Source organism: Trematomus bernacchii, unplaced genomic scaffold (genome assembly GCF_902827165.1).
Source record: "Trematomus bernacchii unplaced genomic scaffold, fTreBer1.1, whole genome shotgun sequence".
In the NCBI taxonomy this organism is placed as follows: Eukaryota; Metazoa; Chordata; class Actinopteri; order Perciformes; family Nototheniidae; genus Trematomus; species Trematomus bernacchii.
In genome coordinates, this window is record NW_022988097.1 from 3,875,978 (window position 1) to 3,889,542 (window position 13,565).

Here is a 13,565-nt window from a genome sequence, read left to right on the forward strand (position 1 = left end):
GTAATGTTTCTATTTGCATAGGTGTTAAGAGTCCAGCGGTGCTCCTGTGTGTCCACCCTGAAAGGTGAAATTAGGACACGAGAAGCCGTTTGTGATCTTCCTGTGTTGACTAAGCGCCGGTGGGATTGTACACATCAAGGATTAGATGTGTCTCAGGCCAATAAAATACATCTTATCTGGTTTTCTGAATGAAGTCATTGTGAAGAGACATAATGAGACAGTCAGTTTAACAGCTCTGTATTCAATGAATAACAACACCTCAGTAATGGAGTCATTAGATTTAGCACTAAAGGACAAAGGTTTTTACATTTGTAACCTCATTGTTGGTTATGGTCGGTGGTGTAGGATGTGACAAGATAAAGTGTTAATGTGAGCGACAAATTCAGTCAGGAGATGTGTTGGGAGATCGTATTTGGTGTGCCGTTTTTTTTTTTTCTCAAATTAAGTAAATGTTTAACTTTTGAACATAATAAAAATTGGATGAAAAAACGTATCATATTTAACAACATTAAAGAGGGTAAAACATGACATATTTGTATTTTATATCTGACTATGTAGTATACTATGTATACCAAATCTTAAAGAAAATTACCGAGATAAGATGAACTGTGTCAGTACAAATCAAACATACTTGGTCCAAAAGATATCCTGCATATTAGTGTTTTACAACAAAAAATAGCACACTTCTTCACACAGCTATGGAATATCACGTGCAAGATCAGGAAGAAAGTGGTCATGCATGAAATTGATCTCATGACTCTGAGGGCATCCTTTCTAGTAGTGGTCTTACAACAATACCCAGTTGTTCAAAAATAAAATCAATCATAGGCGCGGATGGCCTTACTTATCCTGACGCAGTATGGTCAAGCTCTATAAGAATGAAATCCTACATTTCCCAGAATACAATATAATTAGCATCCTTTGACAGGCCCTCTCAGTAAATGCCCTTATCTTTCAAATGCTGTGCCCTCAGTAATGCAGTCCCCGTTAAAACTCATGACTAGTAGGCTAAACTGTTTTTTGGAGTTTCCTTTAAACAAATACAACTAAACCTAACTCTTACATTTGGGACTGATTAGAATATACAATGTATAAAGGAAAAAATAAATGGTACTCACATTTCTTCCCTTTTTTCAAGTTGGCGACATGTTCTCGAAACTATTATATAGTTGCGTATTTTTAGCCATTCTAGCAATGTTTCTCTATCTCACAGTATAAAACTTCGGTCCATAATGAAATATTTCGATTTATTAGTTGACATTTCTTTCAAAGTTTTAATTAAAGGTAGGGTAGGTAAGTTTAAGAAACCGGCTCGAGATACACTTTTTGTTATATTCCATGGAATGCTCTTAACATCCCGATAGCAATGAATATCTTAAGTGCTTTGACAAAAAATCCATAAAAAAATGTCATCTGTGGAAGCCGTAATACTGTAAAAAGTACGACCAATCATTTTAGCCGGTCCATCTGTGCACAAACTTATCTCGTGCCCTCATTGGTCATGTGCACGTTCGTGTGTGTTGGAGGAGGGGCTCTATAAGGAAGTGGCAGATTTTCTCCGGTTGTGTATTTTCAAATTCTAGCGATCTCGAGCCGGTTTCTCAAACTTACCTACCCCACCTTTAATGTCCCCTACAGCTTGAATTTTAATAATTGTTGTGATCCCCTGGTTTACAACCAAATACCTACAAAACCTAAAATATATAATTATAATTATATATATAATATAATTAGCAAATGTTCGCATGCTAAAATACTAAACTAACTTTTAAAGATACGATAAGATCATTTTTGAAAATGGCAAATTTAAACCAGGTAAGCGTTGTCACATTAGCATTGTCACTATTAGCATGTTAGCCCGCTGAAGTTAGCATTTTGCTAGAGCACTGCTGGGTCCAAACAGGCAAGAGCTAGGCTAGCATTTGCTGTAGTATAGAGCCTGAGTCCTGTTCATTTAAAACACTGTAGCGTAACAAAGACATGGGCAGATTACAAATTTGAGACATTTAGAATATGTAGCTGTATTTGAACCATAAGGGGGGGAAATAGATTAAGTCAGTGACTAAAATGTCTTGAAGGGTACTCTTCATTTGATTTTTAAATAAAATAGATACTATATTGTGAATGAGCTATATTACAGCATCTCTCAAAAGCCTGCATTATAGGGATAAAGTCATTGCAGCTGCCTTGAGATAATGACTCAAATTAATAATGTATGACAATTCTCAAGTGGTTAGTTAGTCCTTGCTGCAAATCAATATAATTGATTATGTTTTATTTTATTCATTAATAATTTAATGGAATACTTAAATTCATGGGCACTACCATCAAAAACCAAAGTTAAAGACCTCATGTATGTAATAGCTCTGGTCATGATGTGCTGCTCTGATTAAAAGGTGGGAATCGTGCTAATTAAACATTGCAAGCAGCTTCTCGCTCAATTTTCCACATCATGAGGTGGCGTGAAAAGAAAAGCCATTATGAAATATCACTGCAGGCAGACTTATCACCATGCTTTGCCTAACTTCCTGGAACTACTGTGGCTTTTTGAAAATCAGCAGCAAGCTAAAGATTAACAGAATTTTGTGTACACATTACCTCTGAAACACACACCATGCGAACCCGCCTGGGGATCAAAATGTCTGAACGTTTCGGGAGCTTAATTTCTTTTGTGCCTGATAATTTGGATGGTGTTGGGTTTTGACTTTTTAGAATGTTCCCAAGTATTGTAAGGTGTATTAGTCTTCATGCTTCATATATAGCATCCTGGTAAGGGCGAATGATAAGATGGTGCTGTTTAAAGACACCGGTCTATTCCGAATCAACCTTTAACAGCTTTAAGGGGTCAAAGGTCAAGAGTCCCCTTTGACCCTGGTGTCACCAAAATAATAACCTGAAGGCAGATGAGCCTGAGCTTCTGAAGGATGTAAGACACCATTGTGTGTGTGCTCGGGTGTAGCGTGTCTTGCTTGTGTACAAAAGTGAAGGCAAATGGATGACAGAGACGTAATGAGGAGTGATCTCAGAAAGACGCTGTTTCTGCCAAGCTGTTACACATTTTCTAACACTGGGGATACGGCCAATGGAGGGAGAGGGGGAAAAAAAAATCCACAATGAGACACAGTGTCTCCAAGCAGACACAGTGGCCAACATTTCAAAGGTCTGGCTGGTGAGTGAGGGTCCGCCCAGCTCCAGTGCAGGTTGCCTTGGGCTGGCAGGTTGTTCCACTGCAGTGTGAGAGGACTTTTTCCTTCAGAGTGGGCAGGGCCGCTGGTGCTAACATATGTACGCTCCACAGGGGTCTGTGGCGGATATCTGGACGATGCATCCGTCATTAACCCCCGTCTCCCTGCTTCTCGCTGCGTTTCATTCGGCCTCCATCACTGCGCCTACTACTCTCTCTCGGATCTCACCCCTCATCTCTGCCTCCCTCTTTGTCTGGCCCGCGTTATCTTCATCCCCTGCTGTCCATCTCCCCGTCCTCCTCTCTTGCATATCTCCCTCTTTCTCTTTCCTCTCCCCCTGTGGCCTGCTTTTCATCTCTCCCAGTTTTACCCCCCACCACCACCACCACCAATCCTCCCTTCTCCCTCTCTCTCTCTCTCTGCCCTTCACCACGTCTCTTTCTCCCCCCCTCCCAACTCTACCCCTTCAACCCTCTCCCTAGATCCGCTTTCCACCCCTCCTCCTGCTCCCCCTACTCCCCTAACTCACTCTCTCAACCCCCCCACACACCCCTCCTCCTCTTCTCTGTCCTCCGTTCAATCCTTCCTTCTGCAACCCCCCCCCTCCCTCCCTTTCTCTCCTGCCATCTTGCAGGCCAGTGGAGCCAGACTGCAGGCGTTCAGGGAGTCACTGGACCTGCTGGGCAGCGGGTGACACAGATTTCCGGTGTATGTGTGTGTGTGTGTGTGTGTGTGTGTGTGTGTGTGTGTGTGTGTGTGCATGCGTGACGAGAACAGGGAGGGGGGATTAAGCTCCAAATCACTAGAAAGGCACCGAAGAGAGAGAGAGAGAGAAGGAGAAAAAAAAACTGCAGATCCAAGAATTTGAAATTCCCCCTTTGTCTGGGAGATGAAGAAACACTAGAGTGTGTGGACTTTAACTAAGAGACTGTGTTCCTCATTCAGAGGCAGCGCTGCAATAGCATGGTGTTGGAGCTCTCTGCTTTTCTCCATGAGTTGGCAGTGTCCTGCGTTGGCTGGCGTGCTGCGCTTTCTCTCTCTCCCTCTCTCTCCCTGCCTGACAAACACGCACACACAACCCCCACACCCCCACAGATACACACACACACACACACACACACACACACACACACACACACACGCACACGCACAGTCCCTCTGCGATCCCCCTGACTGAAGGCACACAGGAAGTGCAGCCGTGGCCCAATTATAGCGTGACACCTCGGGCCGGCCGTTGCCATGGTTACGTCTTCCCTGCGGTCCCCTGGAGTGTGGCGCCGAGGAAGAAGGTCTTATCACATCAGCCATCGTTACGGCAACAAGCAAAAACCCACCCTGTAGCCCCGAGTCCAGCTGGCTGTGTATGTTGTTTATCACGTGTCTATATAGGATACACACTTGTGAATAAAAAGGGACATTTTTGTCAGTGTGTGAATTGAACAGAGAGTGTGTGTGATTATGTGTGCACGTCAGGTTAGGTGTGTGTGTGTGTGTGTGTGTGTGTGTGTGTGTGTGTAGAGCATGCACCGGACTTGCCAAGGCAGCGTGTAGGTGTGTTTGTGTGTCTGTGGGGTTGTGATAAGGCTCTCAGCCACACTATTAGGTGACTCATAATCCACACAACCTCACACACACACATGAACACATGTGTGTACAACCAGAAACATTGGACACATACACCCAATTAAATCCAAGCACACACACACAAACGGACATAGCATAAACCCAGCCTGTAGACAAGTTCACATGGCCAATTTATTTTATTTCAAAAGGGCAAACAGAGCTATACAGTACAAGTTGCACATGAAATAATTTAGCCTAAGCTGAACTCATTCATTTCTTACTGATGCAGTGACGTCAGAACAACAGAAAACAAAACTCCCCGTTAGAAACAAAACATTTGGCTCCTTTTTTTTTAATGTTGAAACACAATACATCCAAACTGGAAAGGGATGTAAAAAAAGACATAATGTTTTCCAGATATTTACAGTCTATTTACAGCATTTTTTTTGTCGTCATCTAAATATTGACACACATTGGTATCCTTTTTTCTCTCCTCTCCGACTCACTGATTGTCAAAAGAAAGGATGGGAACGAGTTTGGACATTTTCTAACGGAGCTGCAGCTCCTCGTTAAGCACGAGATCTGACGAGATCTTTGAACCACAGTCCGAGTGTTATCATGGTGTCCTGTGTGCTTTTATTTACTGCAGCCCCTCAACAATCATCCAAGCAGGATCCTCTGACAAATGCTGCCACCCTATCAGTATTATCCATCCAAGGTGCCGTTGCTTCTCTCCTGTGCCAGACCCAAAGTAAAGTCGGAGCCCCTTAGATCAAACCCAGACACTCTGCTCTCAAACCCAGGACCCCCCGGCTTCCTCTTCAGCTCCTCACACTTCCTGTATTTACAGATCTGGTGTCCCCTCTTGCGATTGCGGCAGCTGCTGCACTGGTCGCAGTTCGTCTGTCGCCGACAAGGTACGCACTCCCCACACCTCTTCCTCTTCCTCCTCCCTCCGCTGCCCCCGCCCAGAGAGCCAGGTGAGTAGCCCTCGGCCACCAGCCCCTCGATGCCCTCAGCTCCCATGGCCGCGCTCCTCCAGTGGCCTCCCCCCATCTGGAAGCCTGCCAGGGGGAACAGAGCGGGGCTGAAGGGGAACCAAGCACCCAGGAAGGGCTGGAATTCAGTGCCACATCCAGAGGAGTCCTCTTCGTCCTCCTCGGGCCCCGACCCGCCTCCCTCTGCATCCCCCTTTGCCTCTACAGCCTCCCTTTTAACCGGCTGGCTGCTCTGTGCGCCCAGGCCGGCCTGCTCTGTGGAGGCCGGGGTCAGCGCCAGCAGCCCAGCGCGCATCAGCAGCTCTGCGGCGTGGGCCAGGTGGAGCCCGCTGGGCGACTCCCACATGTCAGGCCAGGAAGGGGCCCGGCGGGGCTTAGTGTGCGCAGGCTGGGCAGCCCGCTGCTGGGCCGGAGAGGGCTGGATCAGGCCTTTGACGTCCACGGCAGGGGAAGGGGTGGAGATGTAATGGGAGAGGCTGTAGGGGTGGTTGGAGCGCTTAAGGCTGGGTCTCAGAGGCTCATTGGGGATTTTAGCACTGCTGTGGGGCTGATCTGGGGAGGAAGGGCCAGCGATGTCTACGGCAGTGGACATAGCAATGGCTGTGTGGGGGGGTGTCTGTCCTTGTGTGAGTGTATATGTGTGTGTGTTTGTGTGTGTGTGTGGGAGGAGAGGTAAGGGAGAAGGGGATTGAAGCCGATGCGGGGTTGACAACCGTCCTGCTGTTACTTCAGCCAAAATGGCAAGCCTTGGCCTGTGTCCCTATTCCCATTCTCTGCAGCAGCCTCAGAGTCCTGGAGAGCTAGAAATGAATGGGGGATGAAGAGAGCAAGGTTAAGAATAGAAATGTTGGAGAGACCAATACAGAAAGAGAGTAAACAGAGGAGATGAGACTGGGAGATATTTCTCAGCCAGAGGCACTAAACACTGTCAGAGTGTGGATCATCTGTGTTTAAAGAAAAAAAACGTATATTTATATAGATTTAGAAATAAACTGCTTGAATAGAGACAAACCGTGCCTGTATCACACAGTGCATTGCTTGAATATGATTTCCGCATACAGGAGGCAGTATCCCTTTAAGAATTTCACGGTATATCAATGCAATCAATAACAGAGCGACAACAATATGCAAAGATATGCGCATATGCGCAGGTCAAATGTGGAGCGCGCTTTTCAAATACATTTTGACGACTGCTGTTATGTGTGCCAGGCAAAGCTTAAGCTGAACAGAAGAAGACTAAATAGAGGACCGTAAAAAAACAGGCTGTCTTTTGTCTGGTATCGACGACGAGGAGCGAGGTGCGCAACGATGCGGTTGCTGTGGATAAAAAAAGACCAGGCTATATTCCATGTCCACATTTGTAGAAAATCTACTCCAGTGATTGAACACGGGACACATATGTTGTTACAGGAAAACAGTGTATACCCTTTTCTGGGTCGATCTGGACACCTAATCGATAATTTCACCGTAATTCATGTTACCTAAGAAGACGGTGCTCGACCGACGCCACGACGAGCTGACCACAGTCCGAGTGGTCTCTGCGACACGGCGCTGCGCGCAGGAAAAAGGCGACAAAACCGAAACAGCGAAAATCAACAGGAAGTATTGTTAAAACGTCTCGTCTTACCTTCCAAATAGGGTCCAAACTCTCCTGTCAAACATATGATGAAGTCATGAACTAATGGCGTGGTGATTGTAGTGTATATGGACGGTGGAGCTGCCGATTCCTCCTCCACCTCTCCGTCCCGGAGGGTCTGCAAACACTCTGCACGGAATTTGGGGGCGTCGCTCAAAATGCGAAGTGGACTCTGCAGCCGAGACCGTGGTCAGAGCGACCCCATAATATCCCCAGGAACACGTCAACATACACGGACAGCTGTCAGTGGGTAGACTTTAGGGTGACAGATTAAAGCCCCATTACTATGCATCAGACACCCTTTTGTGTCAATGGGCGTTACTACAAGTGACACCAATTATCCTTTTATCATGTTACATGTTTAAAGTAGGCCTACAACAACTTTTTAAATATAGGCCAACATTTACACATTTTTGTCAACATATTCAAATCCATTTAAAGTTATTCATTAGGGTGTGTACATACTTATTGCAGCAGTCTAATGCATAGATAAGGTTCCATCTCAATACAAAAAAAGTCCTTAAGGTTTGTGCCATTAACTAGCCTACATTAATGTCCTGTTTAATCACCGGAGAAACTACTAAATATGATCATTATTGTTAAGTAATACCTTTATTTTTGTATATTTAATATGACTGTAGCCGTTGTGCATATTATTGTATGTTTGATTTGTTTTATTAATATTTTTCTCTACTACTTTTGCAATACAGTTTTCTGATCTCATGCCAATAAAGTTTATTTGAATTACAGCGCTGTAATGTATAGCCTCATTAACTTAATTAAACGCACCTGTGCATAAAGCTTTAATCAGCTTAGCAGTGAATTAGTGCGAAGACTGGAATTGCATTCAAATTGAGATGTGAATGTATGCTTTGTCTTTTCTATGTCTGGAAACAACGCACATCAATAACATATTGTAAATGGCTCGGACTTTTGCCTAAAGACATTTTTCATCCGCATTCTCTGGGCAGGTCGGTGTTTACACATTACATTTTAACATGTATATTTAGGAAATAACTCGAAGCTAAACTTTCCCCTTTGTTTGGGGGGGTGGGGGGATATGTACATTTTCTATAGTTTGAAGTGTAAGTAGTATCCCCACGGGAAGCCTTTTCATTACTGGTTATTCATACTTAATGACCGCAAAACTCGATTTGTTGTCTTCAGTGTAGCATATAGTCGACATAATCGAATCGCATTTGCTTAAAAACAACAATAATTAAACTAATAATTCTAAAATAAAAAGTATTTTTTACCAAACATAGGATTGTCAGATTGAATTATCCGTCAAAGTGTGTTAGCCTACTTAGCATAAGTAGCATTGAGCTAGTGTTGCTCCACTTGTAACGCAGGTAATTGTTGACACTCAGATGTGTGTTGTCCCTCTGTGAGCAGCACTCTGTTAAAGGTGACTCTTCACGCGGGAACGGTGTAGTCCACTCCACCTCTTGTGAGAGCCCTCCGTTGCATTTGGCACGCAGCCAGATACTTCGTGCGTGTGTCAGTGTGTGTGTGTATCTACGTGCGTGTGCGTGTCACTATGGGAGCAGGGGCCCACCGTACTCACTGTCTGGCCGCTATCCGTGTAAACACAGCGTCTTCTAGTGGTCACCACAAATACTGCCACTTCTTAAAATGGCCACTGGTGCTGGTGGACACTGCAGCACCTCCAGCCAAGGCCACACACACACACACACACACAGGACCCACTGCAGTCACAGGGCTGTTTACTCTTTACCCCTGTCCACTGTTAATCCATAAACACACTGCTTTGCCTGGCTGTCAACAGAGGTAAAGCTGTACAGTAAAGTTTATTTGTTCCTGTGGTTCAAAAACAAACAAATGTAATGTTTGGCCCTTGGCCCCTAAGCAAGAAAACACCTCCAAAAACAAACATGCCGAGCCAACAAAATCAGGTCACTTATGAAGTTTTATTCTCAATATACAGAACAATTAATCAAGTCGCACGCAGCCAGTAGAAAATAAATTTGATGGAATAAGCAATATATATATCCTTTTCTAAGCAAGAGTTTTTGAATACTTTACAGATTAAATACAAGTTCGCTCAGGAAGCAGACAGTAAAACCGGTAAACAAGAAGCCGATAGTGTTTCACAAGATTGGAGATAAATTCATTAAAGACAAAACTCCTGAATAAGCAGCTCATAGTGCAAAAATCATACCATGTAACATTCATATGGGTTATGTGCGTTTAAACTCTGGGTCTCGCGTGCTAATGATTTAAAAATAAAGCCTTTCCTTAATTCAAATGACCGACTTAAATGAAGATCTGCCTCAAAGAGCGTCACGTTTTATAATGCTCCACTCTGAGGAGAGAAGGAAGGGGAAACACTGTTGACACCAGACGTGAAGCTACTATGCCTGCACTGTGAAATATTTCACTTGAAATCAGGTCCAGTGAGTATTTGAACTGAATTCCTCACATAAAGTAGGTCAAAATGTAACTTTAGTTATAGTACCTCCATGTCTGTGTGCTGATTGTCAAAGTCCTTCCTTATCTCTCCTCAAATGACCTTTGATTGAAGTAATGTCGGCTTACGTAGAAACAGCATGAATCAAAGCAAAATACCACAACATTTTTTGTTCTGAGCTATGAAGTATATCCACCGCTTGATTTAATTGCGACAGTCCCGTAACAATCAGTGTGACACTGCGATGGTAATAAATGATTGGACAAACAAGGGTCGGGTGTATGAGAAGTGAAAGGATGAGCGCAAGGTTCTCCAATTGGGCGGCTTAAGCATCTTTCTTTTTGATGATGAGCGGTCCCACATTGTCCCCGGTTTCATCGTTGTGTTTGGTGTGGGCTCCGTCGCAGAAAGGGAACTGTAAACAGAGGGAAACAAAAGTTGCTCTTATCAAGTTCAAGCCCTTTGTGCTGCAGTGAAACGAGTGGACACGGTTAGCCAATATTGATTTAATCTCCCAGAAAGCACCTTATACTAAGACAGAGACCAAACTACAGAGCAGACATGTTAGTAGTATTACCATCAGTCTCAAAGTGACTGAAGACCATTTTTATCTTTACCATCGTGAACAAATCAAATCCTGAAATAGCTCTACTCAAGACGCCAAAGCACCAGTGGTTATAAATAAAAAAAGATTCAACTTTGCAGACAGAAGCGATTTGTTGAACTCAGACTTTCCCTGTCCTTTATTTTATGTCCATAGGGCACATTTTAGATCTTGTTTATGCAAAAGACTTTCGCGAAAAGTACAACTTGGGATATTTCAAGTACGAGGTCTATTGTTTTAAAATGTAACCTATATACAGAACGATAGCAGCCCACTCAATTATTCTCAGATTGACACAAAAGCCATAAATCAGTGTCACCAAGTGTTTAATTTACTTCAGCCAACACCCAAGGCCTCTGGTATGGTTGGCAGAGCTTAATGATAAGATTTCAATAAGCTGTCAAAGAAAAAACACTTGTGAACTATGTGAACTGGAGTGACCCTTTATGGTGGAAAGCTAAGGGAGTTACTAGCTTAGAATGTCTAATATCAGTATACATTTAACAATAAATCAAACACTGACATTAAGTGCAGTTATGTATGCTCTAAAGTAGCTACTGACCTTCTTTGACTTCCAGCAGCGGCAGTACACAGCCTTGGTGCCGATGTCCTCCATGTCGAAGCTGTGCACCACTTTGGGGCTGTCTTTACTGATGCAGGTGTTTACCTGGCCCTTTTTACAGCCCCGTGCACTCAGGTAATGGCTGACTAGGAAACCTCCGACAGCTGCAACCACTGCGACTGGCACCGCAACCACAAAATGCTCTGAAAGAGGAGACAGTGTGAGTGGAGATACAGAAAGGTATTATTATTATTATTATTCAGAAATACACCTTTCTGTGGCTCGGTAAAGACGTCACAGGTGGTTTTCCTATCTTAGAAACACCCCCAAATTGAATGCATCTCAATACAGTGTTATGGCTAACTTTGCCCTACATAAAACCGAGTCAGAACCAATAAAATGATAGGGTTCACAAAAAAAGAATGTATTGGATGTATATTTTACTGGCTTGCATTACACAGTGCAGGTTTACTGGACAACAACTGGACCATTCATGAGACATACCAGGGTCTATGGTATCCATTGCCCATTTAAATACCCTTGTAATCACTAAACCTGTGTTAAAATATGGTTTTTCTGCATGTTACTTGTGGCAAAAGATCTTTAGGCTTGGAAGTAATATTTTAAGCACTTGCTGCACTACTTCTGTCTGTTGACGTTTGTCTCACTAAAACAAACATCCACCCTGGCAGCCTAACATTGCATCAATTTGAGCTATAACCAAAACATTTAAATGTCTTTAAAGCCTCAAATCTATCTTCTTAACAGCACGTTGCATCATCAGAGGAGGATAATGAACGGGGCCTGCCTATACAGAGAACACTTGAGTTAAGAGGTATGTAAAGTGCATTTCCATTTAGACCGTTTTTTCTTTTTCTTGGAGATTATCCAGGTCCACTGAGCATCACATGATGAGGAGTCGTAAGAGGAACAGGGGCCCTGCTGTCAGTCCTGATCAGCAGATTCAGTCATTAGCTGCTTTGTTAGGGAAGCTGGCTGGAGGCAATGATACGTTAAGATACTGTAGTAGGTGCTGTAATCGCCTCCGAGTATGGCCTGATAGCTGATGGGCCAAAACTATCTGAGTGATAAGTCTAAAGTTGGGAACACAACATGTGGCTGCATCAAACACGGCTGACTGCCCAGTGACGTAGCTAGCTACATGGCTGTTTAGCTAAGTAGCTGCTGAATAAGTAACTAACTGCTGAAATAAGATACACATGTTTAATTATATATTCCCTACATTTACTCAGGTTCATAATCTCCATTCAACCCTTCTTAAATGCTAGCTTACAAACAACCGTAACGTTAGCATTCACTGAGCTCGCCAGGGTAATGTCAGGTCACACAGACCTGTTACATTTACGTTGAGCGACAACAGTCATGTAATGCTAGCATGCTATTAGCTAGCTTGGATACTTTACCTTTTGTTAACGAGAATCCTGAGCTGGATAATGCGGGCATCGGTATCTGTGACATGGCTGGTAAACCCGGGGTTGATGTGTTTCCCTGAACAGTGTGTTGTTTTTGGATAAGCACTCAGCAGCAAGGTCAACTGGGAATCTTAAGTGAACTCTCCCCGCTACACAAGCACCGTGCTCGGCCGCCTATGTGCTGTGCAGCAGCCAATCAGCTCCGAGAGAGGAGGAGTTATGCCAGAGCACGAGACCAATCCACGCGTACTTCCGGCTTCACTTTATTACTCTTTGAAGGATTTACTGCAACTGAAATCTCAAATATGATTAACTACCTCTTTATTGTTTATGACGCATTAAGGTGTCTCAAGATCAATTACAAAGATCCCATTTCATTTGTATCAAATATATGCTTCTTTAAAAAAAAAAAAGGTAATTCTTGACCGTCTAAACTTTTAAGTGGCAAAATAATCTGGTTTTATTCCGTAACCTTCAGATACAGTTCACAGCCTCCATGAGAAGTTTGCTCAATCTGTGCCAAAACGGTGTTATTTTAGGATGAAGCCCCAATAACGATTACTCCAATTACTTATGCATTCATTAACTTGACATTTAATGATTATATTAAGTAGTGAACGACGGTAAGGTTCCACTGGAGGATAGCCATCTTGATTGCTTCAAGCTTTGTCGGGTCCCATTTCCCTCAATAAGTTATTTCTCTCACAGAAATGCTATGAAGAACCACCACTTACTTCTTCAATATTAAAATAAATAAATAACAAGTCTTAATTTAGTAAATAACTGTTGATATATAGCACATTTAACTATCTAATAAATGTTATACACTTAAATGGTTTAGATAAAAGCCCCCCAAGAGGGCAACAGGATATCATGTTAAAACATATGTCCCAATATATCCATGAGGTAAGGCCTGTGTAATGTAATATCTTAATAGAAATAATTTATTAATACTGTAAATGCATTATTTTGAACAAACATATTTAAACTTTAGATTGACACTCAAATACTAACTTCTACAAATCATCTGTTGTAATACATTTCAAAACCCTTTATGTAAAGTTTTGTTAAACAATCAGACCAACAGTGAAACCGTGTGGTGAAGGCAGGTAGTATTCATCCTGTCTATTTCCTGTTTAACTGGGTCATGAAT

At 43.1% G+C, this 13,565-nt stretch overlaps 2 protein-coding genes across 2 annotated transcripts; both read right to left on the reverse strand.

The window, feature by feature from the left end:
• Positions 1 to 4,926: 4,926 nt before the first annotated feature.
• cxxc5b (CXXC finger protein 5b) lies at positions 4,927 to 8,020 on the reverse strand. The gene is made up of 2 exons (XM_034121475.1): positions 7,374 to 8,020; positions 4,927 to 6,546 (listed from the first exon to the last, which is right to left on the reverse strand). Exon 2 carries the CDS (start codon positions 6,336 to 6,338, stop codon positions 5,454 to 5,456), a length of 885 nt encoding a protein of 294 aa, XP_033977366.1. The 5' UTR covers positions 6,339 to 6,546; positions 7,374 to 8,020; the 3' UTR covers positions 4,927 to 5,453.
• Positions 8,021 to 9,294: 1,274 nt separating this feature from the next.
• zgc:110843 (uncharacterized protein LOC541492 homolog) lies at positions 9,295 to 12,604 on the reverse strand. The gene is made up of 3 exons (XM_034121361.1): positions 12,404 to 12,604; positions 10,980 to 11,182; positions 9,295 to 10,228 (listed from the first exon to the last, which is right to left on the reverse strand). The coding sequence occupies exons 1-3, from the start codon at positions 12,456 to 12,458 to the stop codon at positions 10,139 to 10,141; spliced, it is 348 nt and encodes a 115-aa protein (XP_033977252.1). The 5' UTR covers positions 12,459 to 12,604; the 3' UTR covers positions 9,295 to 10,138.
• Between the last annotated feature and the right edge of the window lie 961 nt (positions 12,605 to 13,565).

What these genes read in the sequence shown, in the direction of transcription:
- cxxc5b (XM_034121475.1), bottom strand. Translation starts at nt 6,338, where the DNA reads ATGTCCACTGCCGTAGACATCGCTGGCCCTTCCTCCCCAGATCAGCCC.
- zgc:110843 (XM_034121361.1), bottom strand. Translation starts at nt 12,458, where the DNA reads ATGTCACAGATACCGATGCCCGCATTATCCAGCTCAGGATTCTCGTTA. An exon ending in AGGATTCTCGTTAACAAAAG is followed by an intron (nt 11,183 to 12,403) that starts GTAAAGTATCCA and finishes CTCCTCTTTCAG; the next exon opens with AGCATTTTGTGGTTGCGGTG. An exon ending in GCTGCTGGAAGTCAAAGAAG is followed by an intron (nt 10,229 to 10,979) that starts GTCAGTAGCTAC and finishes CTCTGTTTACAG; the next exon opens with TTCCCTTTCTGCGACGGAGC.